Genomic DNA, 27,328 nt, shown 5'->3' with positions numbered 1-27,328 from the left:
GGATCCAGAAGGACTCTCGTGCATGAAAAGCATACTCCGCTCTCTGATCTAACAAAATTTGTTGGTGAGCCCCTGCTGCAGCAAGGCGCTCCTGAATCCTAGCATCGTGTGGCCTTCTCTGCTCTTCCCTCTACAAGGCTGCCAATTGCTGCTGGCAAACACCAATCTCTCGTCTAAGAATCTCATGTCTCCTGGTACTCGCAACCAAATGGTAGAAGTCACTAATATCAGAAAGGGCATGTGCCAAATGTGATGGGGAAGGCACTCCACCCTACAACTGAGAAACCAAAATCTGCAAAGCTGCCTTTGTGAGGTCCTCCTCTATATAAAGGGCATCAGGAATCCTAATATTGGCGGATCGACCTCTCAAGTGCGGCTCAAAAATCATCAGCAACACTGGAAAGTGATCCGAACCCCAGAGGCAATGCAAACTGAACCTCCTCTATCCAAGGCCCAATCGTCAACATAGAAGCGGTCAATCCATGCATGGATAGGCATCTACAGTCTCCTGTTCGATCAGAGAAACATGAGTGACTGTGACTGTGACTGTGATTGAGACTGAGTGTGAAAGGCATCATCAAACCAAACATCTCTGCCACTGAAACTGAAGAGGAATGCATCCCAAGCTGCCCACTCTAAGGAGTGGAGGCCACCCTCTCTGCCTCCTTTTTTGTCTGAGGGCAACTCCACCATGTTGAAGTCTCCTCCAATGACCCACAAATCAGCAATGGGAGCCCAGGAGAGCAACTCCTTCCAGAACAAGATACGATCCCCTCTATTATGGGGGGCGTAGAGGTTGAGGAATCCAACCTTACGTCCCCCAATCAAAAGAAGAATCCACTTGGCTCTAGAGGGAAAGATAACTCCGTGTAGGGGGATAAAAGAGTCCGCCACATGCATGTACCTCCTCTGGTGCCCAAAGCAGGTGACCAAAAAGTGTGGCCTGAAAGCAATTTATCTGACTTTGTGCAATCTTTGTCATCCAGCTTGTGCTCTTGAATGAATAAGACATCAATGGAGCCACAAGTAACACCTGGATGAAGCCGTGATTCCTGATCAGCTGTCTACGGCAGCGATGAGGGACACCACCGAGTCCCTGTATGTTCCAACTAACAATCCTCATCGACGGGAGGAAGTAGCATGGAACATCTTACCCGAGCTAGTGGCGGAAACAAATCCCTCAATGGGGAAGACCTCCTGCTCAATGAGTGAGGGAGGGAGCCAGGTGGAGAAAAATCCAAAGGGAGGGAGCCAAGTGGAGGAAAATCCACAGGGAAAGAAGGCACCTTGTCAACTGAAACCCCAACCACTGTCTCACCAAAAGTAGAAGGCACAAAATCCTCCTTCGGGAAGTCCGTCAGATCTGCCAGGGCTGCGAAAGAGTTCCTGTGAACCAAACCTGTCAAAGGGGTGCAATGAATCCCTTCAGAGGGAAGCGGATCAATAGTGTAAACAACCCCTTTCCCTCTGTCCAAGAGGGGAGCTGAGGGAAGGGACTGCTCTGAAATGCCAAGATCCCGAAAAGCTGCGGGGGCCTCCCTAGCCGAAGAGATATCATCAAGAGCCTGGCCAAGGAGAGGGGCTGACGCTGATGCTGAGTCATTGGGAAGCTACAGCCAAGGTTGCAATTGGAGCACTACAGCCCTAAACTGAGTGATGTGCAACATCAAGGGCTAATGTGATCAATGCAAAGTGCCCCATCCCTATCTCTGCGATCTGATGACACACTCTCTATGTCGAACTGCCTCATGAACAAAAGCGGCAAGGCACCTCTAGTCTGGTAGGAGACAAGTATGGAAAGGAGCCCAAAGCCGCCGTCTCTGAAAAGGCGGTATCGTCCACGGATCTCTTTGTAAATTGGGCAATGGAAGGCGAAGTGCTCCTCCGACTCAATCTCATGTCGGTCACATAGTGTGCAGGTACAACTCTCTCTAGGTATCCCCTCAACTCATCCACTCTCGATAAGTGTGACGAGAGCAATTCTCAAGGAGTGTGGTAGTTGGATCTAAGTATACCCTGGCAGGTCAATGAAACCCTCCTCAAAGATGTGCAAGCAGTGATCCCTATAGAAGCCGAGCTTCACATGGAGATTCCTCGATGCCAACTAGATTATTACACTTTATCTTGTTTACTCCTAGCTTACATCGAATCACGGGCACTGGCACGTAGAATCACCTCCCAGTCAATCTCGGTGGTAGTAGTCAGCTTTCTCTCTTCATTCGAATCGTTACGTGAAGCTCTTGCTTACACAATTCCACCAAGCCCCAAAATTTCTTAGATGGATCTAGTATGCCACATGTCTTCATTTTAGGGTCCCTCCTTAATGCATCATTTACCCCTCTCTTGGGATATCATTAAAACCATTTGCCCCTTGGCACATTTCATGCATTTAGGTCCCTTAGCCTTAGATCCACCTAGTCTAGTGCCATGTCACCCTCACCAAGGACCTTGACCTTGATTCCTTTTTTATCATTTACATGAAGCCCAAACAAATATAATACAAACATTGATCCTTTAAAGGAAAATGCCGACTGACCCTTCCGAGGTCATGTTACCTCGACTTGAGCATAACATTCCTTCCCTCTTCAGGCATCAGCGTCCTCGATAATAAAGTCTGGGAACACTCTCCGTAACTGGTATACGGATTCCCAGGTAGCTTTTGATAGAGGTAGACCATGCCATGCAACCAACACCGTGGGTATCTTTCGATTGCGTACTTGCATTGTTTCTCAGTCCAGGATTCTTGTTGGTTTGCGTCTTGCATTATCCTCTATCTCCTGAAACAAAACAACACCTTTGATTAGTGAGTCGCCTGTATGCAAAAATTTCTTTAAACAAGAAACATGAAACACTGGGTGCACCTTACGACCCTGTGGCAATTCTAATTTATAGGCTACCTTGTCTATTGTTTTTAGAATTAACCATGGCCCACAATATCGAGGTGATAACTTAGCACACTCTCCTGCAGTCAAAGACTTAGAGTGCGAAGGAACTTTGAGAAAAACCTTCTCTCCTTCCTTAAATTCTCTAGCGGATCGGTTTTCATCCGCATACCCCTTAGCTCTATCCATAGCTTGGCGGATGCTAGCTCTCGCAACTGCTAGCATCTCCTGCATCTGAACCACAAAGTTCGTGGCACTAGGCACTTTCTGAGGTACTCCAACCGTAGTTGGATTCGCTAGTCTATAACCATAGTTCAGCTCACAAGGACTGAACCCTGTAGAGGAATGTTTTCTATCATTGGAGGCAAATTCTAACAATGGCAACCACTTGTCCCATGTATGTTGCCTCAATGACACATATGCTCTAAGCATATCCTCTAAGATTTGGTTGATTCTTTCCGTCTGACCATCTGTTTCTGGATGATCCCCACTACTCATTCCCTAGTCCTTAGTGTCTCAAATACCGCAGTCCTAAAATGATCGGTAAATTTGACATCTCTGTCTGATACTATAGATTTCGGTAATCCATACAAACGAAATATATGTCTAATAAACAAATCCACCACTTGCAGCGCACTAACAAACTCTCTAGTTGGAATGAACTGAGCCATCTTGGTAAGACGATCAACCACCACAAGGATAGAATCATATCCACCTTGTGTCGTAGGCAGACCTACAATAAAGTCCATGGAAATGCTCTCCCACCTACCTAGTGGTATCCCCAAGGGCTGTAAAAGTCCGAGGGGCTTCACTCGTTCTGCCTTACTTACTTGACACGAAAAACAACGTGTCACATATTCATGAATATGCTTTTTCATCTTTGGCCAAAAGAAATCTCGTCTCACGAGATCATATGTCTTCTCGACTCCTGGATGTCCCGCACATGGGCTATCATGGCATTGTTAAATGACTCTCTACCTGAGATCATTCTGACTAGGTACTACTACCTTGCCATTTCTTTTCAGCATACCATCCCTTATGGCATATCTTGCATAAATTTGCCCTTTTCTAGATGCCAGGTCATCCTTTTCCCCGGGTTTGAATACATAAGCCTTAGGCCAAAGACTCTGGACGAACTCGTCCACCTTTTGAGTTTCTCTAATCTCGGTCATTAGGGCACTCTCTAATACCATGAAACTCATATTATGCATAATGCGTGACAACGCATCAGCAACTTTATTATCCTTCTCTCTTCGGTACCGAATCGTCAAGTTAAACTCCTGCATGAGTTCTGCCCACCTAGCTTGGCAGCCTCTCAAGTCAGGTTGTTTAAGAGGGACCAGCAAAAACAAGTACCACCGTTGGGGTGAAAAGGAAAATAACTCCAATGGCAGCCCGGGCTTGGTCAAAGTCCTCGTTGACCCCTGAACAAAAAGAGAAAGCTAGAAAAGAAGGATTGTGCTTCAATTGCCTTCGGCGACATCAGTGGAAAGATTGTCCACTGAATAAAGACCGTCGCACGGCCAATATGATAATATCTGAATGCGACACGGAAATGCAGGAGAGTCCCAATGTGGAACATATGCAGATGCAATTGGCGGGACCTTCTCAGAGGTTAGTACCTGTGTTGTTAAGTGTGTCTGTTACTAAGTTAGTAAGCGGTGCACCTAATAACATCCTTTCAAAGCCCGCAGCAACGGGGTATACGGTTTTCGATGAGCCCGAGTTGATTAAAATGAAAGGGCAAGTAGCCAGTCATGATGTGATTGTGTTGTTTGACTCAGCGTCAACACACAATGTAATCAACTTGAAGCTTATTAAGAGGCTCAAGTTGAAAACTAGTCCGTCTAACTATGCATATACGGTCAGGATGGCGGACTGAAGTTCAACTGAAGTATGGGACGAAAAGGTTACTCAGTTGGAACTTCGAATTCAGGACTATGTTGAGAAGCTAGACTTTGAACTGATCAGACTTGCTCACGCAGATATAGCCCTAGGCATGGCTTGGCATTTTTGGAAAAATCCAGCCATTGATTGGAAAAAGCATATTTACCAGTTCAAGATGAACGGGGTAGAATATGTTTTGCGAGGTGAAAAGGATTTACCTTGAGGACCATTGATTTCAGCCATGGAAATTCGGAAGACTCCGAAAGAGTTTCTGTGTCTGTGTATAACATCGGTAGAGTCGATTGATGATGCATCGACTAGCACTGAGGCTACCCAAGATGGAAAAATGGCCGAGTTGGCTAAAGAGATATCAGAGGAGTTCTCTGACTGTTTTAGGGATGAGCTACCTTATGGGTTACCTCCAAAGCGGAAAGTTCAGCATAAGATTGAACTGATCCCGGGGCAGAACCTGTAAATAGACCTCCCTATAGAATGAGCTTTACTGAAGAGACGGAGGTGTGTAGACAACTGGAAGAATACCTCAAGTTGGAGCAGATTCAACCAAGTTTCTCACCTTTTGCTTCGCCAGTGATATTAAAGAAGAAAAAGGATGATACGTTTCGCCTCTGTATAGATTACAGAGCATTGAATAATATCACTGTTAAGCACAGGTATCCGATGGCTCGGATTGATGATTGGCTAGATGCATTACATGGAGCCGTGATTTTCAGCAAGATAGATCTTAAGTGTGGCTACCATCAGATCCGGATTAGAGCCGAGGATGTGTATAAAACCGCTTTCAGAAGCAGGTTTGGTCATTACGAGTTTTTGGTAATGCCCTTCGAACTTACCAATGCTCCAGCGACATTCGTCATGCTTATGAACGATTTACTACGTCCGTATATCGGAAAGTTTGTAGTACATTTTATTGACGATATTCTAGTGTTCAGTAAAAGTATTACTGAGCATCGTGAACACTTGAGAATAGTGTTCAGTACTTTGAGGAAAGCCAGTCTTTATGTAAATAAAAAGAAAACTATACTGTGTATGGTTAGACTTGAATATTTAGGATTCATAATTACTCCACAGGGGGTAGAAATGGATCCAAAGAAAGTGGCTGTGATACTAACTTGGCCAATCCCTCAGAGTCTGACCGCGTTGCGATCATTCTCGGGATTTGTCCAGTTTTATAGAAGGCATATCAAAGGATATTCCGAAATAGTATCGCCATTGACTGATCTGACCTCAGATAAAGTACCTTTTATATGGTGACAGAATCAACAAGAAAGTTTTAACACCATAAAACAAGCTGTGGTCACAGGACTGGTGTTAAAAATAGTTGATCCCCAGAAACCATTGTTCCTGGAAACCGATGCAAGTGGCATTGCGGTAGGAGCAGTCCTCCTTCAAGAGGGAAGGCCAGTAGCCTTTGAAGGCAAGAAGCTTTCTCCCTCTCAAAGGAATTGGCCAACTCATGAATTAGAGTTGTATGCTGTTATCCATGCTTTGAAAACATGGAGGCATTATTTGTATGGTTCAGAGTTTTATGTGGATGTGGATCATGATACTCTGAAACATTTTTGTAAACAGCCTGACTTGAGGGGCCGCCAAGCTAGGTGGGCAGAGCTCATGCAGGAGTTTAATTTGACGATTGAGTACCGAAGAGGAAAAGATAATAAGGTTGCTGATGCGTTGTCTCGCATTATGCACAATATGAGTTTCACAGTATTAGAGAGTACTCTAATGACCGAGATCAGAGAAACTCAAAAGGTGGACAAGTTTGTCCAGAGCTTATGGCCTAAGGCTCATGTGTTAAAACCCGGGGAAAATGAAAAGGATGACCTGGCATCCAGAAAAGGCCAAACTTATGCAAGATATACCATAAGGGATAGTATGCAAGAAAGAAATGGCAAGGTTGTAGTACCTAGTCAGAATGATCTCAGACAGAGAGTCATTCGACAATGCCATGATAGCCCGTGTGCGAGACATCCAGGGGTCGGGAAGACATATGATCTCGTGAAGCGAGATTTCTTTTGGCCAAAGATGAAAAAGCATATTCATGAATATGTGACACGGTGTTTCTCGTGTCAGGTGGGCCGAGCGGGTGAAGCCACCCGGGCTTTTACAGCCCTTGGAGATACCACTAAGTAAGTGGGAGAGCATTTCCATGGACTTTATTGTAGGGCTGCCTACGACACAAGGAGGGTATGATTCTATCCTTGTGGTGGTTGATCGTCTAACCAAGATGGCTCACTTCATTCCGACTAGAGAGTCTGTTAGTGCCCCGTAAGTGGCGGATTTGTTCATTAGACATATATTTCGTCTGCATGGATTGCCTAAATCCATAGTGTCAGACAAAGATGTCAGATTTACCGGTCATTTTTGGATAGCGTTATTTGAGACACTGAGGACTGAGTTGGAAATCAGTAGTAGGGATCATCCTGAGACGGATGATCAGACGGAGAGAGTCAACCAGACTTTAGAGGATATGCTGAGGGCATATGTGTCATTGAGGCAACATACATGGGACAAGTGGTTGCCATTGTTGGAGTTTGCCTACAATGATAGAAAACATTCCTCTACAGGGTTCAGTCCGTTTGAGCTGAACTATGGTTATAGACCAGCAAATCCAACTATAGTTGGAGTACCTCAGAAAGTGCCTAGTGCCGCGAACTTTGTGGTTCAGATGCGGGAGATGCTAGCACTTGCGAGAGCTAATATCCGCCAGGCTATGGATAGAGCCAAGGTGTATGCGGATGAAAACCGGTTTATAAGAGTATTTAAGGAAGGAGAAAAGGTTTTTCTCAGAGTTCCTTCGCACTCGAAGTCGTTGACTTCAGGAGAGTGTGCTAAGTTATCACCTCGATACTGTGGGCCGTGGTTAATTCTAAAAAGAATAGGCAAGGTAGCCTATAAATTAGAATTACCACCGGGGTGTAAGGTGCACCCAGTGTTTCATGTTTCTCGTTTAAATAAATTTTTGCATACTGGTGACTCACTAATCGAAGGTGTTGTTTTGTTTCAGGAGATAGAGGATAATGCAAGACGCAAACCAACAAGAATCCTGGACCGAGAAACAATGCAAGTGCGCAATCGGAAGATCCCCACGGTGTTGGTTGCATGGCATGGTCTACCTCTATCGGAAGGTACCTGGGAATCCGTATACCAGTTACGGAAAGTGTTCCCAGATTTCATCATGGAGGACGCTGATGCTTGAAGAGGGAAGGAACGTTATGCTCTAGCCGAGATAGCATGACCTCGGAAAGATCGGTGGGCATTTTCTCTTAGATGACCGACTTCTGTAATATTTAATGTGCGTAAATAAAATGGTCAAGAGAAGTAACTGCCAAGGTCCTAGGTGAGGGTGTAATGGCACTGACTAGGTGGTTCTGAGTGCTAAGGCCTAGGTGCACCTAAATGTGTAATAATGCCAAGGGGCAAATGGTATAATTGTGCCCCAAGAGAGGGATAAATGGTGTACCAAGAAAAGGGCTAAAATGATGACATGTGGCAGAGGGAACCATCTAGGGAGTTGTGGGTCTTGTGGATAGGCATGAGAGAAAAATTACGTATCAAAGGAAATGCGATCCACGAGAACAAGGCTGGGTGGATATACCGGATGCCATCGCCCGTGATTCATGAAGCCAAGGAGAGAGATAGAAATTAGGTTCGTTTCATGAGAGAGGCCCTGGACTAGTTGGGCGCAAGATTGCACTCTAGTCGACGAGATCGTTGCTTGGTTTCTTATTCGTTTGCAGATGGACGGCAAATATCAACTCTTCGCTAAGCCTTAGCGTGCTACCACCGAGAAGCCAATAACGGAGCGGGGAGCTTATCTTACAGGAATCAGAGAAAAGACTAAGAGTGGCACACACGCTGGTTGACAGGTTATTACCTGTAGGACTAGCTGACCGTAATAATTCGGTATCTTTCGTTGTTGAATATAGATGTGGAAGACAGGATTACAGGAGCCTGTGAGCATGGGCTAGTTTTATAATTACTGTGATTCCGTTCGTCAACCTGCAGCTAGCTTAGGGCCATGGAACTGATCTAGACATCCACGACGAACCACTTAAAGGAACTCGGGCTTTTGATATCTGTGTTACGTGGAGGTCCTTCAACGTTATCAATGCTGGGTGAGAAGAAAAAAAAACGTAGTGCTGTGGATTTTGCAAAGTCATGGAAATGAAGAGACCTGCGGACGTGATAAACGATCACGCTCTTCTTAGTTCACAATAGCTCGTCAACGTTGGGGCTGCGTGGAACAATTCGATGACAGAGGACACGTTGGTTAAGGTCGTTGGCCACATCAGCTATGCAGGACAGATTATAAATGCAAAAAATGGGTCTCCAACGAGGGTGTAGCTGAGCCACAGCAGGAACAACTTGATCTCTCTATGCTACATGAATGACCAGGGGGTTCTCTATGCCTTCTAAGTTTTGTTGGAGTAGATGCTCGTTTATTTGCCTTGGCGTTTGAGTTATTTCAGATTGCAGATATTTCCCTAGTATAGGGAAAAGATTTCGGTTTGGTTCTCAACTAATTTCAGTTGATGGTTACGCCTGTTTAGGCACCTTTTTGTGGTTATGAGATTGAAAAGCAGTTTGTAAATACAGTTCTTGACGGTGTTTTAAATTTAAATTTTTTTTTTTTTTTTTAAAAAAAACACCCGTCGACCCAAATGGAAGTAGAAGAAGAAGCTTCTAGGATGGATCCCGTAGAGTCGTGAGTCCGGCCGACCCCGCAGGTGTCGCGCCCAGCAGGTCATACACTATCTGGCGGAATTGCAATGTTAGAGGATGCCTTGCAACAAATTTTAGCGCAACACTTACAAGCAAATGTAGGGCAATCTGAGCTCAGGAAAATGATACATAGTATGTCTGCTAGACCATCCCGTGAAGAGAAAGGTAAATCTCCGATGGAACCGGAGTCCAGTATTCATTTTATCTTTTGATCGAGAATCAAGATGGAAAGTCTTCTTTGAACCCAGAGCAAAGGGAAAAAGCGAGGAGAGAAGGCTTTTGTTTTGGATGCCTTCAGCGTCATCAGTGGAAAGATTGTCCACGAAACAAGGATCGTCGGATGGCTGAGATGGTGGTCTCAGAATGCGACGTGGAAATGGAGGGAAGTCCCAGAGCAGAACAGATGCAGATTCAGCTAGCGGGATCTTCTCAAAGGTCAGTACCTTTTTTGTTATGTGTGTCTGTTGCTAAGTTAGTAACTAGTGCACTTGATAATATCCTGTCAAAGCCCGCAGCAACGGGGTATACAGCCTTTAATGATACGGAGTTAATTAGGATGAAAAGGCAAGTAGCTAATCATGATGTCATTGTGTTGTTTGACTCAGCGTCAACGCACAATGTAATTAACTCCAAGCTTGTAAAGAGGCTGAAACTAAAGACTAGCCCATCTGACTATGCATATACAGTCAGAATGACAAATGGAAGTTCAACTGAAGTATGGGACCAAAGGGTTACCTAGTTGGAGCTTCGAATTTAGGACTATAGTGAGAAGCTTGATTTTGAAATGACTAAGCTTGCTCATGCAGACATAGCCCTGGGTAAGGCTTGGCATTCAAGGAAGAATCCAGCCATAGATTGGAAAAAGCACATTTATCAATTCAAGATGAATGATGTGCTGTATGTCTTGCGAGGTAAAAAAGATATACCTCAAGGACCGTTGGTTTCCGTAATGGAAATTCGAAAAGCTCAAGAAGAGTTTTTGTTTCTTTGTACAGCATCGGTAGAGCCGATTGATGATTCTTCGGCTAGCACTGATGTTGCTCAAAATGGAGAGATGGCCAAGCTGGCTGATCAAATAGCAAAGGAGTTCTCTGATTGTTTTAGGGATGAGCTACCTTATGGGTTATCTCCAGAGCGGACTGTTCAGCATAAGATTGAACTAATCTCGGGGGCAAAACCTGTAAATAGATCTCCCTATAGGTTGAGTTTTACTGAAGTTTCTTACCTTTTGCTTTACCAGTGATATTAAAGAAGAAGAAAGATGATACTTTTCGCCTCTGTATAGATTACAGAGCATTGAATAATATCACTATGAAGCACAGGTATCCGATGGCTCGAATCGATGATTTGCTAGATGCATTACATGGGGCCGTAATTTTCAGTAAGATAGATCTTAAATGTGGCTACCATCAGATCCGTATTAGAGCCGAGGATGTGCATAAAACCGCTTTTAGAAGCAGGTTTGGACATTATGAGTTTTTGGTAATGCCCTTTGGACTTACCAATGCTCCAGCTATATTCGTCATGCTTATGAACGATTTACTACGTCCGTATATCGGAAAGTTTGTAGTATACTTTATTGACGATATTCTAGTATTCAGTAAACGCATTACTGAGCATCATGAACACTTAAGAATAGTGTTCAGTACTTTGAGGAAAGCCAGTCTTTATGTAAAGAAAAAAGAAAACTATACTTTGTATGGTAAGACTTGAGAGTTTGACCGCTTTGCGATCATTCTTGGGATTTGTCCAATTTTATCAAATGCATATCAAAGGATATTCCGAAATAGTATCGCCATTGACTGATCTGACCTCAGATAAAGTACCTTTTATATGGGGACAGAATCAACAGGAAAGTTTTAACACCATAAAACAAGCTGTGGTCTCAGGACCGGTGTTAAAAATAGTTGATCCCCAGAAACCGTTTTTCCTTGAAACCGATGCAAATGGCATTGCGGTAGGAGCAGTTCTCCTCCAAGAGGGAAGGCCAGTAGCCTTTGAAAGCAAGAAGCTTTCTCCCTCTCAACGAAATTGGCCAACTCATGAATTAGAGTTGTATGATGTTGTCCATGCTCTGAAAACATGGAGACATTATTTGTATGGATCAGAGTTTTATGTTGATGTTGATCATGATTCTCTGAAACATTTTTGACTCATTGGTCTGCCCGACGGGGATTTACGAGAGTCTCTTTTGGGGGACAGATTTATCAGAGATAGATGACTTCACCTGCTTGGTTTGGCCACTTGGCTGGGAGACACTTGCCTTTGAAGTCCATTTCCTCTGAAATCCCCCATTTCTCAGGTACTCATACTGAGTCCCTGCCTGCACAAATCCACTAGATCTGCCTCTCGCATCCTCATAGTTCAGGGCTACAGCAATAGATTCATCTAATGTAGTCACATATTTAGCCCGAACTTCCATTTTAATTTTGTCGTTCAGTCCATAGATATAGTCTTTTAACTGAACCGACATAGGGAGAGGGTCTGTTATCTTCATAACACATTCCTTGAACTTGTTAGTGTACTCTGCCACCGACAAATTCCTCTGACGAAGGTTTCTATAAGCATCCCAAGCTCGGGACTCTTCGTCAAGTGGAAGAAAGTGTTTCTTAAATTCAGCTTTAAACCCTTCCCAGGTGGTAGGGGCAACTTGATCTTTCTGTTGCTTTATCCACCATCTATCCGCTGCCTTAATAAACAGGTGAGTGGCCTCACGGATTTTCTTTAGATCAGATCTGATTTCACAAATGGCGAAGGCTTCTTTCCACTTGTGTAACCAAACCTCGATCACATCAGAACTGCGCTCGGTCATCCGACCAACGTACTTCTCCGGTCTATAGTTAGCAATATTAGGCACCTTGACCCTCGCACGCTCTGATGAATGTATACTGGGCTCTAGCTCTGCTGGAGCTTTGCCCTTATCAATTCTAGATGGCCTAGCCGACAAGGCTTGCACCATCTCCCTAATCTCATTCTGACCAGCGTTCACTTGAAGCTGCTGGTTCATGATTTGCTGTAAAGCATCTTCTAATACCGAAATCCTACCCACCAGAGTAGGTGTTGTGTGATGGGACATTTGTTGTGTAGACCGTGCTCTAGACTCGCTAGGATTCACCCTGGAATCTTGTCCTTCTGCCTCCATAGTTTCAAAAGGGAAAATAGGTTTTTTTAAAAAATAAAAAATAAAAGATTCCCCTTTTGTAATACAGGAAAAATAAACGGCAGCCTCTGCTGTACAGAATGAATCGACTGCAAACTCAAAATTTATATAAAAGAGAAAAGAACGGCTCCCTGGAATCTCCACGCAGGCTTTAAAAGGGATCCGCGACAAGGTTCCGCTCGTCACTGTTCGGGGTCTGACTTGAGATGATGGACAACGCTTATATGGAGGAGAGCCTGAGATTGGCTGGCCGGCGTCATCAAGCACTACCAGCAAAGCCCGTGCCTTATCTAATTCTCTGTCTCGATTTCGTCTATCACGGGCGCACATCACCGCTCAGCATACTCGCACATTGTCAGACCACCAGCTCGTTCACTCGGAGAACACCGTCAACCTGTTCCGCTATTTTCCCCCTCGTTCCCAAGCTCGATAGCCACACCTACGCTCCACGCCTGCTGTCCGTCAAATTAGCCGAGATAGCCACGCCTACGCAGCACGTCGCCAACCTGCTCCGTTCATCGACACCTCATCGAAATTTCCCGCAACCCGAACTCCGCCACCACGCTGTTCGTCGTCACGGGCAACACCCTTCCAATTCGTCGTACGTCACGAGCAGTCGCATTCCTTCTCTCCCATTCGTCCAGCCTTTGATCTCTACCATAAGCTCTCATACCAAAATGAAACGAACCTAATTTCTATCTCTCTCCTTGGCTTCATGAATCACGGGCGATGGCATCCGGTATATCCACCCAGCCTTGTTCTCGTGGATCGCATTTCCTTTGATACGTAATTTTTCTCTCATGCCTATCCACAAGACCCACAACTCCCTAGATGGTTCCCTCTGCCACATGTCATCGTTTTAGCCCTTTTCTTGGTACACCATTTACCCCTCTCTTGGGGCACAATTAAACCATTTGCCCCTTGGCATTATTACACATTTAGGTGCACCTAGGCCTCAGCACTCAGAACCACCTAGTCAATGCCATTACACCCTCACCTAGGACCTTGGCAGTTACTTCTCTTGACCATTTTATTTATGCACATTAAATATTACAGAAGTCGGCCATCTAAGAGAAAATGCCCACCGATCTTTCCGAGGTCATGCTATCTCGGCTAGAGCATAACATCTCAATTCCCCTGTTCCCAATCGCATGCAGCTAAATACTGTGGACCGTCGTGGTCTGTCAATTGTTCGCGACAACCACCAAACCTGCGACATCATCTGCTTACAACGACCATACGGTCATAGCTCTTCCAGCCAGTCCCGCCCCACTTCTCGTGATCAACCTGAACACTCTGATACCAAATATTACACTTTATCTTGTTTACTCCTAGCTTACATCGAATCACAGGCGTTGGCACGTAGAATCACCTCCCAACCAATCTCGGTGGTAGTAGTCAGCTTTCTCTCTTCATTCGAATCGTTACGTGAAGCTCTTGCTTACACAATTCCACCAAACCCCAAAATTTCCTAGATGGATCTAGTATGCCACATGTCTTCATTTTAGGGTCCCTCCTTAATGCATCATTTACCCCTCTCCTGGGATATCATTAAAACCATTTGCCCCTTGGCACATTTCATGCATTTAGGTCCCTTAGCCTTAGATCCACCTAGTCTAGTGCCATGTCACCCTCACCAAGGACCTTGACCTTGATTCCTTTTTTATCATTTACATGAAGCCCAAACAAATATAATACAAACATTGATCCTTTAAAGGAAAATGCCGACTGACCTATCCGAGGTCATGTTACCTCGACTTGAGCGTAACATAGATCCTGAATGTGTGTAGCTGAAAAAGATCCTCTCAGATGACTGGTTGGACTAGCGGCAATGCTGTATTGGAAGGTGGCAACCTGTCTATGTGGAATTGCTGTCTCTCAAACCACCTGCATGTGTGTGCATACCGACATCTCTGATCACCCTCAATCGCTAAGGCCATAGAAGAGGACAGTGCCAACCATGGTTCTCTATGTTGCGCTATAGTGAAAGAGTCATAGTCTCGCACACAATACAAGTGATGGTTTGGAATGTTGCATCTAACTGCAATGGAGATGCCCCAAATTGTGAGTGGAAGCACTCTCTCTCCAGTCGAGCAAGAGAGGCGTATCCTCTGCTTAGGCAAGCCTGCATTGCTAGCCTCATCGAAGATAGGGCCAAAGAATAGAACCATCAAAAGTAAACTGTTGTCTATGCATAGCTGCCCAGGAGGTGCTGAAGATCATGACCTTGGTTTTACCAAGGTTGACCTTCAAGTCATGGGACTGTGCATCTATGTGTCTCTAGAGCCGCTCTGCGGAGGAAGATAAAAGAACCACGTCGTCAGCGTATAATAAAATCTGGAGCAAGGAGCCGGCAAGAGAACATCTAGCTCCCCCTATGGTCCCCATAAAGGACTCAAGCTCGTCTATATAAAGGCCACACAAGGTAGAAAAAGCGGGCAGCCTTGTTTGACCCCAATGGTGCTCATGATTCATCTGTCCACCCACTCGTTGTTCGAACCATGCCGGAGACCCTCTCTTATAATGCCATAACAGCCCAGACAATCTCCTGACCATGACCTAGCTCCTATAATTACCTAATGAGGCGTGCCCGTGGCACTGTATCAAGGGCTTTGCGAAAATACACAAAGCAAATAGACCCTCTACTTCTGTGATGTACGTGGCGGCATAAAGCCTCTGATGCACCGTTGACAAATGTTGATATGTGGTCCGTTGTGGTCTCCTAGCTATGGCCTTGCGATGAACAAGTGCCACTATCACATCTATCAGCTGCATCTCCAATGTAGTGAGCATGGAGGGAAGGTTCCCTTGTGTTATCTGTGCCTCGACCCACTGGCAAGTCTGACATATCTCTGGTTCATGGCCTTGGATCCGCCATCTCCCTAGGTACTGCTGGTCCGTGCTATATGGCTGGAAAAAACGGTGATCATGCTTTGAGTGGAGTCTGGTTGTGTATCCTGATCTCGCCTATGTGTCCTGAGCAAATGCTCCTGTGTCGGACGGCCTCATGGATGAAGGCCACCAACAGCATCTTTGATCTGGGTAGGACAAGAAACTGGACAGGGGGCAAACCCATCCCTGAAGAGGCAGTGATAGCAACCTCGGATCTCATAGTACACCAGGCATCTGAAAGCAAATTGCTCCTCCGGTTTGATCTCTTGAGATCGCATAGAGTGCAGATGCAACACTCTCTAGGTATGCCCTCCGCATGTCCCCTTTCAAGAAACTAGGCATACCACCTTAGAGTAAGCAGCTTTATTAGTGGTTCCCCTAACATGTTTGAAAGTAGCCCTCATTTGCTGTTTGTGGAGCTCCATGCAGGTGAAAACAAGGAAAGCGGCTGTGTAACAGCTAGGTCTTTTGACAAGGGAATTAGGAATCCACAAAGGAGAAGATAAGTAGAACATGGAACAAGGAGAACAATCCACAAATTCTTTCCTGATAGTCACCACGAAATTGAAACCTATTGTCCTTCCTATTTTGTCTGAATATTCCCATTTCAGTTAGTTTTGGTTCATATCAACAACATCGCAAATGCTATGCACCACCAAATTGGTGAGAATGGATTCATTAAAGCATGTGTGTGTGAAGGCATGTGTACATGTTCGTGCAAGTATACATATGTGTGTGTGTGTGCATGCACGTGTATTATTGAGCTTAACATTACATGTGCTAAGCACTATGGTGAGAATCAGAAATCCATGAGCAGAAAATCTTGGCAACTCCATGAAAGGACGACAGCTAGACCATATCAGGCTTGCTTGAATTTGATTGTGAAAAAATAGTGTAATCACTCAGCAATACATAAGACTATCATAAGCAGGAATATGGATACAAGACAAGGCCCAGTTTACCAATTTGTCTTGATAACAAAACCCGCCCACAAAAAACTACCTACCTTAATTATACCTTCCACTCCTGGAATAGACGCTAAATCACCACCAATGAATTTCAGCTTGAAGTCCAAATTTTCCTTCACCAACACGTGAAATTAATTGGCGACATGTAGAATTTGATCATCAACAATAGCAAGGAAGCAATACCTTAAACAATGTAATGATTACAAAGTAGTTTCAATGAACCTAAATACTTAACACACAAAGATTAAAGTCCTTACAAGTTCCTGCAAGGAATACGTTATAGCTCCGAAGCCAGGTAAATCATCAACTAGTGGCTTGAAAATGACCCGAAATATCCCAGTAAATGCCGCATCCTTCATCTGAAATATTAAAAAATCTATAATTTAATGCAAATTGATATGACCCAAAAGCCAATAGCACATTTATATGTCCTATTTACAAGTCAAGGGTTTAGACGAGCAGTAAAGGGTAGTAAGATATGAGATGTCAATAAAAAACAATGCAAGCATCACCAAGCAGAGAGCCTAACCTTTAATATAGCAACAACTTCAATATAGCATTAGATACCTTCTGTCGAAAAATCACAGATTCAAATGTATTCACGAGATACAAAAACAAAAAAGAGCTCAGAAAGAATCCATTTGATACAATGTGTGCATAGGCAGCCCCTGCCTGCAGCAGGACACCTGAGAAAGTTCTTTTGAAGAAGAACATTTACTGTGATGCGCTTGAATGTTGGGATGAACAAAGAACATCCCTGCACCAGCAGTGGGCACCCGGTCACAGGCATAAAAGATGGATCAAGCTGCAAGAACACAGGGTTTACTATAATAAAGGTCAAATCATACACCTGGATGGCTCCTTGATGTTTGTTTAAGCCTTTTGCAAAAATGCTTGAGCACCATTTTTTCGTACTAAGCACAGCTCCAAATATTGATATTGTTCCAGACTTTCGGTATCCTGATACACAAGAGTCAGCCTCAGCTTTGAACGAGCTAAGATCAAGCACCATATTGTCCCTTGAAGACCATCCAACATATACTGTCTCTGTCGCATGCACCCCTGCACTTGGGTGCAAAGTGACACACTGGCTACATCGACAAGTGCTTAATAGTTCCCTAATAGGAGATGCTGTGACCCCTTTGTGAGCCCTTGTCCAGGGACAGTCAGGCACAAGCTACATAAATCAGTCTCTCAGCCCTAGGTCAGGTTAGAAAGATCAGTCCTTGTGCAATAGTACCCACTGGAGAACCGTAGGGTAGTGTTTCCGTCTTAGGTTTAGGGTTAGGTTTAGGTCCAGCCTACGATAAGAGCCCTTCTGGGCCCCCTCAGGGCTGGAACAAGTGAACAGAATGGCAGGGGAAAGGCTGCCTTTATAGGCTACCCTGAACCCCTCCCTAGGCTGCCATTTATGGGGCCTAGGGCTGCCTTTGTGGGGGCAGGTATCACACCTTCTTTTATCGACATGGTTTCCTACCTAATTTTAACGTGAGAAGGGCTTGTCAAGGCACCACTGCATTCAGCGAGCACCCATCTGCATGCCCTTTGTGAAAGCAAGTGATTCAAAAAGTAAATTAAATACTCCAGCATTCCAAATCTAGCCACTGTTATCCTAGTCCTTTCTAGCCAGCATGATAGGTTTGTGTCATAAATCTAATATAATGTAATATGCAAGGTTGACCACGTATACATGGCTACCTAGATATGTGATGCAAGGCCTCTGCACAAGAGAGGCATCGATAAAGTTGTGAGTATGCCATCGTCAAATAAAATATGAATTGGATGCCCCACGACTCAACTCACCATGTGAATCAGATCTTGAGATCCAAACACATTAGCATTGAAAGAAAGGTATCAAGACTAGGAATTAAGATTTACCAAGAGTCATGCTCGACTCTACGAGGCATCTTTGTCTTTCTCCCCACGGTTCAAAGGGCATGCACTTGATAATTGTCAGACTTGTTATGTTTGAAGCACAATTCCTTTGCCTGAGTGCCAGCCATTGCTACAAGATCTCTTTGCAAGAGGCCTCGATGTCTACTTGGTGGCTATAGCCTAGATTTAGAGCCATCTTGGTGGTTCTCACGGCTCCTTCATTCCCCCCAAAAAAACTATTAGAGCTTTGAGAATACAAATGAAGTAGACTCCTCTGCGTAGCACTCCTGTCTTGCCGAACCATTGAGGAGGATGCACTGGATCTGGGGCTGTCTCTAAACCAATCATGCCATGACATTGGGATGTCAGCATTGATCTTGGCAAGCTTGCCTCAACTGGTCCATTATTCGCCAAATCAAGGGCTGGCACTCAAACTCATCCCTGTACTACGGGCTGGCCCGAATCAGGTGGGCTGAGACGTGTCACTACACCCTGATCAAACTTCACATCAACAACGACCCGTTCCTTCTATCATCTGAGCAACCTACCCAATCACTATCAATTAACCCTGATAGTTTTAGATCATTGCTTCTCTTATACTCAATTCCATAAGTCAAGATTCCCTTGACTTAAGAATTCTCTTGGCTGCCTTCCAGGAGATTTACTTCAGATCAGCCATGCATTGGGATACTACACTAACAGATAAGCTATGTCGGGTTTGGTAGTGTCCAAAATCTCAAGCTACCAACTAGTCGTTTGTATAGGGTATGTCTACTGTAGGACTATCATGATCTTTCAATAATTTCTGACCTGGATTCATTTATTGATAGGCTTGCAATCCTTCATTACGGTAGAGTCCACACCTTTTCCTATGAGGGCATCCACTAAATCAGGGACAGGCTAGGCCAAGTGGCCAAACTCTTATAACATATAGTAACCCTACAACCTCAACAACCACCTGGCTAAACTCTCCTTTACTCAAAGCCTCTAACAGGATCTCTGAAAGGAGTAATCAAGTCCTCTACCACTACCATATCTTTGGTACTTCATCATCCATGGCGCCAACATGAGGGTCTTTAATGTGAGCAAATAGGTCAAGTAAGCTTGTGTGGGGAGCATGCTTGTAGCTATGCCACTTGGCATCCATGCATTGGTAGGCAAGCATGACTTTCTCCAAAAGTGGTTTCAAAGGCGTCTTCTCTTCTGCGTCTGAATTTCCAGAAGAGCCATGCGATCTGCAACACCTCATGAGAGTCGCGTGGACGGGGGATATGGCCTCCTGATTGGTGGACTGCGCTGGAGCCTAGCTACCAGTCTAAGAGCTTCTATATAGCAGTTGTTGCTGTGTGTTCTTCACTCTAGGACTGTGTGGCATACCTGGGAGATAGAGGCGTGTGCCTCCCTCAACCATAGTCCTGTGTGGAGCTATTCTATCATACTCGAGCTGCATGTGTTGTAGCAAGGGTGAAGCTTTCGTCTGTCAGAAACTTAACTTCTGGGCTGCCCTTCTCCTATTTGTTAGTTAGTTACTTATCTTGCTTTGACTCTATGTACTTCTCTTATTTGTATTAACTTGGTAAGGGAGGCTCAAAATTATGTCGCCATTTCCCACTTACTTTAGTTAATAGAATCCTATTTCAAGGGAAAACAAATGAATGTGATTATAAAATTGCCCTTAGAGATCTCACAACCACCAATATTATTCAGCAAATACATACCCTAAACAACTAATATGGAAAATTTCATGCATGTCTGGATTCACTGTCTCCATTACAAAACAAGCAGAAAAGATTGAAAACCTTAAATACCTGCACTTGTACAGAAGGGATGAAGGCAGGATGAACTGCTAGAATAACATTTGGATTGCCATCCCATTTGATTTTGACCTCCATTGCACTTTCCCCCTTGTCGGTCTCTACCAGTTTCACCCCTGCCAATATAAGAACAGTCATGTAGAAAGCTATTTCCTGAAAACAAGCTGCTTGTACAAATTGTGGTCATGAATTATGCAAACCTGTGAACTGAGGAGCAATGGTTCCCAAAGTGAACTCATGAAATTTCAAAGAGGAGAATGCACTTGGTTTATATTGCTCCAAAATGGGTTCTAAAAGAGCTTTCAGCAATAAGGATGCCGCCTGTTACATAGACATGTTTCAATGTGAGTGAATGACAGATGCTTATTTTTAAATACTAATTTTGGAGAACTACCAGCAGATATTCCTTCTAAATAAGCATTTAGACTAACCTATAACCAAATTGTAGCTGCAACTAGCCTCTCAGTCCTCAGCAGACCTAAATGAAGAAGTAATTCATCATGAAGAGTATATATAAGAATGTTTGCAGATGAAATTCGTAAAGGAAGCCCTTGAACAAACAATGGTGAGCAAAACTATCACCATTAAAGCAACACATTATCAGGATAAATATTTCCCGCACCTCTTCTTTTTATATTGTGTGTGTATATGGAGGGGGGGACGGGGAGGGGGGGGGGGAGTGTATTTTTATATTCAGTCACCAACAGAGAGAACTCACCAAAGATTTAAGCTCACCTCCTAGTTGCAAGATAATAATCACAGCATAAGATAATTCGCATTCACCTTAGGTTCTTGGGCATTTTCACCCAAATATTAATTATAACAAGGCACTTCTTTTGACTTGATTGCAATATCATTGGCCAGGGGTTATTCAACATGTAAACAATCCTCAAAATTATTTTTATTAGCAAGGGTAATAAGAAAAAACCATTATTGTCCTATCACAAAATTACTTTTCTTTGCAAATTCTATATAACCTTCATATATAACATGCAGCTTAGATCACCCATGACAGATAGACACTCTAGCTCCCCTATATGGGGTATTCCAATCACGTTGTATTTCAGGTTTGGGTCTCAAAGAGCCTTTTTAATGTTTTGCATACATCAATGAACCTTTCTTTCTTTGATTCTCACCCCACCTTCCCTCTCCAACCCCCTCGCTTCCCTCTCCCCCCCCCCCAAAACAACTTTCCCCTCACACTCCTTGCCACTTGGGAGCTGCCATGTGCCCTCCCTAAAGCAGATGTACTAGAGGGTTTCTTGCTGTCCCATAGACTTTTTGGTCTCCATTGGATGTAGACTTTCTTTCTTTCTTTCTCATGCCTTGCCCTCACTACTTTTGCACTAAGCCTCTTCCTCACCACCTCTCTCTCTCTCTCTCCCCCCCCCCCCCCCGATCTCTCTCATCGCTCTGCTTTCCCTTCCTCTCTTTTTTGGCCTTGCTACTGTTTCTCCTTGCTGAGGCGTTGGGATAGTTCTCTATTTGTATTACTTGTGTGATATTGGATTAGTGGTGTCATCACTATTTATGATTCGTGCTTTGTGCATTTATGGAGGTGGTTGTGTGTATCATGTGAGTGGTAAGGTTATTAATGTGGTTGGGTTGTGTTGTATGATTAGGTTAAATTAGTTGTGTGGTTACCACTGATGTTGCTAGGTCCACCATGGATTATCTTAGTTGTGTGGTTTGGTTAGGTTAATTCGTTGTGCAGTCATGGGTTACTTTGTTGCTAGGTCCATCATGTGTGTGGGCAGCCCATAATTTTTGTAACCATAAGATGTGTTCTAACACGTAGAAATTTATAATATTTTATTTCTCATAATATGTTATTTCGACTTGATTGCATTCATGCCTGAATTATAGATTTCATCTGTACAAAAATTGAATTTTAGTACTAAAGTAATCACTACTCATAGCAGTTTAATTAAGCTACCCAGTGAAATTTATTCCATCTAAATTGACAATAAAATATCTGATTTTACACTTTCATAAACAGAGGAAAATTGTCTCTCCATAAATCCAGAGCAGGATTGGACCTGATCAATGCACGGCCATACCCGATTCAGCTCTTGATTTATCCATTTCACCTGAAACGAAAAAATCATTCACATTTTAATAAAACGATCCCAAAGGGAATAAAAAGTGTTTGTCAGTGGATGAATATAGTATATTTTTCTGTAGATTGAAAATGTGAAGTTGGATAAAGGAGGATAGAGCTGAAAAAGGAAGAAAAGTAGCAAAAGACTTGTAGAAAAATATGGCAGAACTTTGAAGTTTGAGCGAATTAAGCACAATGTGGAGTACCAACACTTGTGGATAGGCATCTGGCCTCTTGTTAGAAAATCCATAAGATAAGGCTGCTGAAGCTACATAGAGAGGAAAATAAAAACAGCCAATGCCAGTCTGTCTACAGCAACTACTCATTTCTTCAGGTCCTCGTGGATCAGATGGAATACTTCAAGATAAAGTTATTGCAATCACGGAAATCCTCAGTGCATACACTATGAGATAAGAAAGACACGTCATACATAGGAGACCATTGATAAGCAGATGACTGCTCAAGATTACCTTTTCCATGGCTTCTTGTCTTAATATTTATAATAACAATACTCAGCTCTGAACGTAGCACACAGTACAGATCTTGTACATTCGACATATCACAAAACTATGTCCTCTTATCACTGCTAGCAGAAGATGATACCCTGACCATTCTTCTGAAGAAAACAAGTTCAAACATTCATTTTTTCTCTGTGGTGACTGCACTCTGCCTTTGTTCTCAAAAATTCAAATAAAGATATTGCAATCCGGGAAGGGTGCAGGCATTAACAAAAAAAGATTCACAGATAATACTTAGTAAATGGTAGATATTTTATGGTGAAACTACTTGCATATGTGGGAGGTTTCTCTGTGTCACATAAAAAAGAAACATTATATGAGCAATAGAAAATAGAAAGACAAAGTTGCATATGTCAGGTAAGACCTCAAGAAAGCTCTGGCACATTACAATATTTAAAATACAGATATTAAGATTATGAGTTGACCATGAGTTGGCAAAAAGGAGCAGTTTCCCTTAGGTGGGTCATGAAAAAGCATGCACGGCATTAAGCTTAAATTGTACAATGTCCAAAATCATCTTCTCGCATTCACAATCTTAGAAAGCTTTCCTCTTGTCTCACTATTGCAAGAAGGCTCGGAGGCATGATCCTGGCCGTGACATTGGACAGTACCAAGATTGGCCGTGACATTGGGATGTACGAAAACAGGGTGACAGCGTGAGGTAGAAGACGATGGAGACATTTAGAGGCATGATGACAGTCGTGAAAGTGGGAGGCATGAAGGCGATGGTAGATCACGACGCATAAAGACAATGGTGGCATCTGAAAGACATTGACATGGTGGGTGAAAGGCCACGGTCATTATGGGGTGAGTTACTAAGCGTCACCAAGAGGCCATGAAGACGGGTAGAGGTTCCAAATCCAATTGGAGGGGAGCAGAGTATCTCGGGCGCAACATTTGAAAAAAACGCATTGCCTGAAAGAGACATTAACCCAACCATTAAATCTTGGAGCCCTCAAGGAGCAGCAGTGAACAGCAGCTCTAGGAGGAGTAGCGATAACGACAAATAGGAGTTTGGGAGAACTCTGGCCAGCCACTGGGGGAATGGTATGACTGCGCGGGGTGTGATCAGGAGTGGATAAAGACGGAGGAGGAGGAGGAGGAGTATCATCATTGTAAAGAGATGGAGAGAACGGGAGAAAGAGTGAGAAAGAAAGAAAAGAAAGAAAGTTTATTAAAGTCTTCGGAAGACCGATGGGTCTATGAGACTGTGAAAATCCTGATACAACGAGCTGTGGTAGTGGAGCTACTAAACGAGCGTCCATACCAATGCAAAATGCAAAATGCCAAAAATGCAGAATGGCAGTACTAAGTCCTAAGTACAACATAGTGATGTCGGTGGTCGACTATATATCAATCTCAGCATCATCATCAATATCATCATCATCCCCAGCAACAGCAAGATATCAGGATGGATGAGGCAGTGGAGGCATGAAGTCGGCAATAGAGTGCTGTCCGCCCACCTGAGTACCCAATTTATGGGACCAATCAAATGCACAGATTGTATACCGACATAGAAACCATTTAGGAGAATGTCTCCAGGCTTTGGGTGTGAGCCTGAAAGCATGCCAAAGAGATATGGAGATACAAGATAAGACGACAAACTAATGAGGTCAGTTATGGCTCAATTGTAACTTTAGAGTACGTCATTGGATAGTACATCCTGTTAGGTACCCGACAGTGAAATTAAAATTGAATCTGACTACTTTGTATTTTTAGGGTTTTGGGTACGTGGCATGCTGAGATGGCAGCCTTGACATGTGGCATAGCCACATGTCAGCTCATGAGACACATGGCAGCCTGTGGAGACATGTGGAGAGCCATGCATGGACCATGGCACCACTTGTCACTGCAGGAACTGACAAGGGGGGCCAGCTCCCATTCTTAATTGGGCAGAAGGGTGGGCTGAGCCTATAAAAGAAGGCCTTGCCCCCCCCTCATTCCTACACAAAAATCCAACATCCATTTCAGTCCCTCCTCTCCCTTGATGCAGCAGCCGTCCTCCACCTTTTGGGGTTCAGCCAGCTCCTCTCCAGCATCTTCTCTCTCTATTGCAGCACATTGTCTCTCTAATGTTCAAGCCCCTGTCCTACAGGCATCAGCCTCTTCTTATCAACACTTCTGGAACAGCAACAGCCTCCCCTCTCCTCCTAGCCTGTGAGCAGCCACAGCATCCTTCTCTTTCTTGCTGCAGGCTCTCTCTCTCTAGAACAGCATACTCTCTCTCTACTGTTCCAGCCCCTTCTCCATGCAAAAAAAAGCCTCTCTCAGTACCTCTGGAACTGCAGCAGCATCCCCTTTTCATCTGTCAGCTTGGGGGCAGCCATAACACATTCTCTCTCTAAAAGTATAACCCCTTTCACGCTTTCTTTCTCTAGCCTACACAGGGCACTTTTTCTGAGTTTTTCTTAATCCAGCCCCATGATCTCACTCTTCCCACCCAAGGGGGCTGCAGATGCATAAGGACTCCATCTCCAAAAGGAGTCAATCATGAGAGGAGTCTGTAATTTCAAGTTTGTCTTATTTGCAGCACAGTTTCAAGTTGATATTGTTTTCACTTTCTAGATAAGTAGTGCCCGCAACTAATGTGGAATGGAAGTGATGGTTGTTGCAAGCTTCTTCCTTGTGGATTGGGATGGCCAAAAGCTGGTTCTCTGTCAGCCCCAACCTTGGAGTTTTTCTCTTTCTATTGTCTATATCTCTCCGGTTGTCCCCAAATCATATGCCTGAGTCCTAGTCAATAACTGAGTTCTCAGTTTGGAAGGTGCTTGCACCTTGGTCTTGTATCTCCTATTTCAAGAAATAAAGTGAGCCTGGATAAGGGGGGGGAGGGGGGCGGGGGGGCGTCTTGGCCCCTCAACCATCTTGCAATCTCAATTTGTTGTCAGCAATTGTTAAGCTTTGTAAATCTGAATTAAGCCTCCTCTGCAAACTTTTGTTTTAGTTATTACTTCTGTATCGGGTGTGGTCTTCTTAAAAGTATTTGCCTTAACTACAGCCTTTGCATCACCTACCACTACAGCCGACATCCACGTCATCAGAGAAGTCGCCCACCACGGTATCCTTCTTGGGGCCAAGTGGTGTGGGTGGAAGTATTGTATCAGTGGACGAACCTCCTCGGGTAAAGGAGCAGGGACCGGGAGGGGGGAAGAGGAAAGGGAAGGGGTGGCACGGAGGAAGGCGAGGCGGCAGAAACAGGTTGCTGTGATAGCCCATAGGCTTTTTAGGGATTGCAACAAGGCCCCAAGTGGGGCTGGGGGAAGCAAAGCAAGGCCTGGTACTCAGCCCAACATGCGCTGAATCCAGCCGAAGGCTGGCAGGGAACGGGCGAAATGCCCTGAAGGGGAAACAGCCAGACTGGACTAATGCTGCCCTAAATCCCAAACGGGCTGGAGAGGAGGGATGACGGCGACAAGCAGGGGTGGAAACAAAGTGGGGCAGGTGAAAGAGGGTGGAAAGAAGGTGGGTATGTGGAGAGAGAGGGGGAAGGCAGTCAGCAAGCAGGGAGAAGCTACGAGCAGAACTAGAAAAGTGATTTATTGAGTTGTGTCTTTATCCTTAGACCCAAACCCCAGCTATGATATTCAATAAAACAGATCCAAGAAGAGAGAGGAAGGAAATGTATAACAAAGCCTTGAAGTCTACCATCAACTAGAAACTTCTCAGTATGCTCTCTATAGTGCGGTGATTAATAAATAGTATTTAAAACTCTCTGGATGGATCAGAAACATTCGCCTTACATTCTTTTGCTTTCACAACTTTCATTGGATGATAACAATCTCTTTCAAGCACATGGATTCTTTCAGATGTATACAATTTTGATTGGATCATGAGGCTTCAAAGAAAACTGAAACATGCAGCTTATCCTGTGACTGCTAATGATCTTCATTCAGAATTTGATAAAGGGATGCAAAGTCTAAGATATCTCCAGAGAATTACTTATCATTACATCTTAAAGAAGTTTGAATTAAACACGTTCTGTTCAGACATTGAATATGTTATAAAACCTGGCATAAGGAAGTTTAGCAGCACACCTTTTCCCAGATGGGAAAAACAATCCAAGGGGGAACACTCTCCTTTGAAAACATTCTCTTTGTATCCTCTAGTGTCAATTGGGAGAATCTTGCAATGAAGATGGCCTGCAAAAGCATTGTAATTTAGCATCAACGTCTTTCTAGCCAAAACGAGATAGTATATACAAAGCTATAAAACACATAGGTAGACGGGCATGCAATGGATAGCTGGGCTGATAGAATGCATTTTACCTGCAAACAATCTATGCAAACTAAGCATTGACATGCAAAAGCTTGAGCATGACAGCGTACAGGTTCTTGAACCCAGCAGGGGGGACAAACAGCAGACAGCTCATGCACTTGAATTTATTTATTTACTTGATTCAATTATTTTTATTTTTATTTATTTTATTTTTCTTTTATTTTTGGTTGGGTGGGGGGAGGGCATCAGAGCCACCCAGTCAAGGTGAGTCTA

The 27,328-nt window shown here is 44.0% G+C and overlaps 1 protein-coding gene across 2 annotated transcripts in view; it reads right to left on the bottom strand.

The window, feature by feature from the left end:
* LOC147894632 (synaptotagmin-5-like) overlaps positions 1-27,328 on the bottom strand; it is a 45,779-nt gene that overhangs the window by 16,194 nt on the left and 2,257 nt on the right. For both annotated transcript variants that reach the window (XM_087385157.1, XM_087385158.1), the window contains exons 2-7: positions 26,875-26,979; positions 22,261-22,311; positions 20,422-20,542; positions 20,216-20,337; positions 16,790-16,891; positions 16,571-16,645 (exon numbers count right to left, since the gene is read on the bottom strand). In XM_087385157.1, coding sequence (XP_087241283.1) covers positions 16,571-16,645; positions 16,790-16,891; positions 20,216-20,337; positions 20,422-20,542; positions 22,261-22,311; positions 26,875-26,979 — 576 coding nt within the window. The remainder of the gene's footprint in view (positions 1-16,570; positions 16,646-16,789; positions 16,892-20,215; positions 20,338-20,421; positions 20,543-22,260; positions 22,312-26,874; positions 26,980-27,328) is intronic.

This window comes from Dipteris shenzhenensis, chromosome 14 (genome assembly GCF_047967505.1).
Source record: "Dipteris shenzhenensis isolate YYH24624 ecotype China chromosome 14, Dip_SZ_1.0, whole genome shotgun sequence".
NCBI classification, from domain to species: domain Eukaryota; kingdom Viridiplantae; phylum Streptophyta; class Polypodiopsida; order Gleicheniales; family Dipteridaceae; genus Dipteris; species Dipteris shenzhenensis.
This window is presented reverse-complemented; position numbering and strand designations above follow the sequence as displayed.